Source organism: Echinops telfairi, unplaced genomic scaffold (genome assembly GCF_000313985.2).
Source record: "Echinops telfairi isolate 266 unplaced genomic scaffold, ASM31398v2 ScPeMD7_7458;HRSCAF=8496, whole genome shotgun sequence".
In the NCBI taxonomy this organism is placed as follows: domain Eukaryota; kingdom Metazoa; phylum Chordata; class Mammalia; order Afrosoricida; family Tenrecidae; genus Echinops; species Echinops telfairi.
The window spans coordinates 27,155,483-27,156,485 of NW_022111358.1; the positions used below are offsets into that span (position 1 = coordinate 27,155,483).

At 36.3% G+C, this 1,003-nt stretch overlaps 1 protein-coding gene across 1 annotated transcript in view; it reads right to left on the reverse strand.

Moving 5' to 3' along the window:
* FBXL20 (F-box and leucine rich repeat protein 20) overlaps nucleotides 1-1,003 on the reverse strand; it is an 86,118-nt gene that overhangs the window by 48,738 nt on the left and 36,377 nt on the right. The window contains exon 3 of the mRNA XM_004707111.2: nucleotides 309-370. Coding sequence (XP_004707168.2) covers nucleotides 309-370 — 62 coding nt within the window. The remainder of the gene's footprint in view (nucleotides 1-308; nucleotides 371-1,003) is intronic.

Consider the following 1,003-nt stretch of genomic DNA (forward strand, 5'->3'; position numbering starts at 1 on the left):
AATGATGAGGGCAATGAATGTACAAATGTGCTTTACACAATCGATGTATGGATAGTGATAAGAGTTGTATGAGCCCCTAATAAAACGATTAAAAAAGTGTGCAATAAAAATAAAGCATTGACATTAAAAAAAACAAACAAGTATAGGAGAAAATATTCTGAACTTGTGGTGATAACTGCACAACGATTCTGAATATTATGGAACAATTAAATTGTATGATATGAAGTATATGCCAATAAAGCTGTTAAAAATATAATAAGCTTAATACATTTTTAAAAGAGACATAAAATCAGTATTCACAGACTCACCGTAATAGGAGTTCTTTGGGAAGTTTTTTATTGATTACAGCTTCATCGCTATTTGAGAACATCTGCAAAAACAAAATCATTGTTACAGTGTATCAAATGTTATCTAACATTTCTTTATTATGTTTTACTCAACAGTTCACAGGCAATCCTCTCAGGAGAGTATATAAGTAGTGCTGTAAGTCACTAGTCATATTCTCAGGGACTCTTTAGGATGAAAAATGTTTTGGGTGGCAATTAATTCATTCTGTCTTCAGAGAAAAAGAACAGCAATCAGAAGGATGACTTTACCGGTCAAGTAGTGCTTTTCATATATTAATGTTTTTAATCTTCATAAAAGTCCTATTATTTCTATTCTCTAGGTAAGGAAGCTGAACTACAAGAACTACAAATGAGTGAGTTTCAAAAAGCTTTACTTGTGGACTAACAATGAGAGTAGAGATACCAGGAGGCTAAGGGGAAGGTGGGGGGAGAAAGGGGTAACTGATCACAAGGATCAAACTAGAACTCCCTCCCAGGGGGACAAATAACTGAAAAACAGGGGAGGGGCGATGGAGGACGATGTAAGATATGGAAAAAATAATCTATAACTTATCAAGGGTTCGTGAGGGAGGGCGTGTGGGGGAGGGAGGGGGAAGAAATGGGGAGCAGATATCAGGGGCTCACGCCGGAAGAGAATGCTTTGAAAATGATGATGG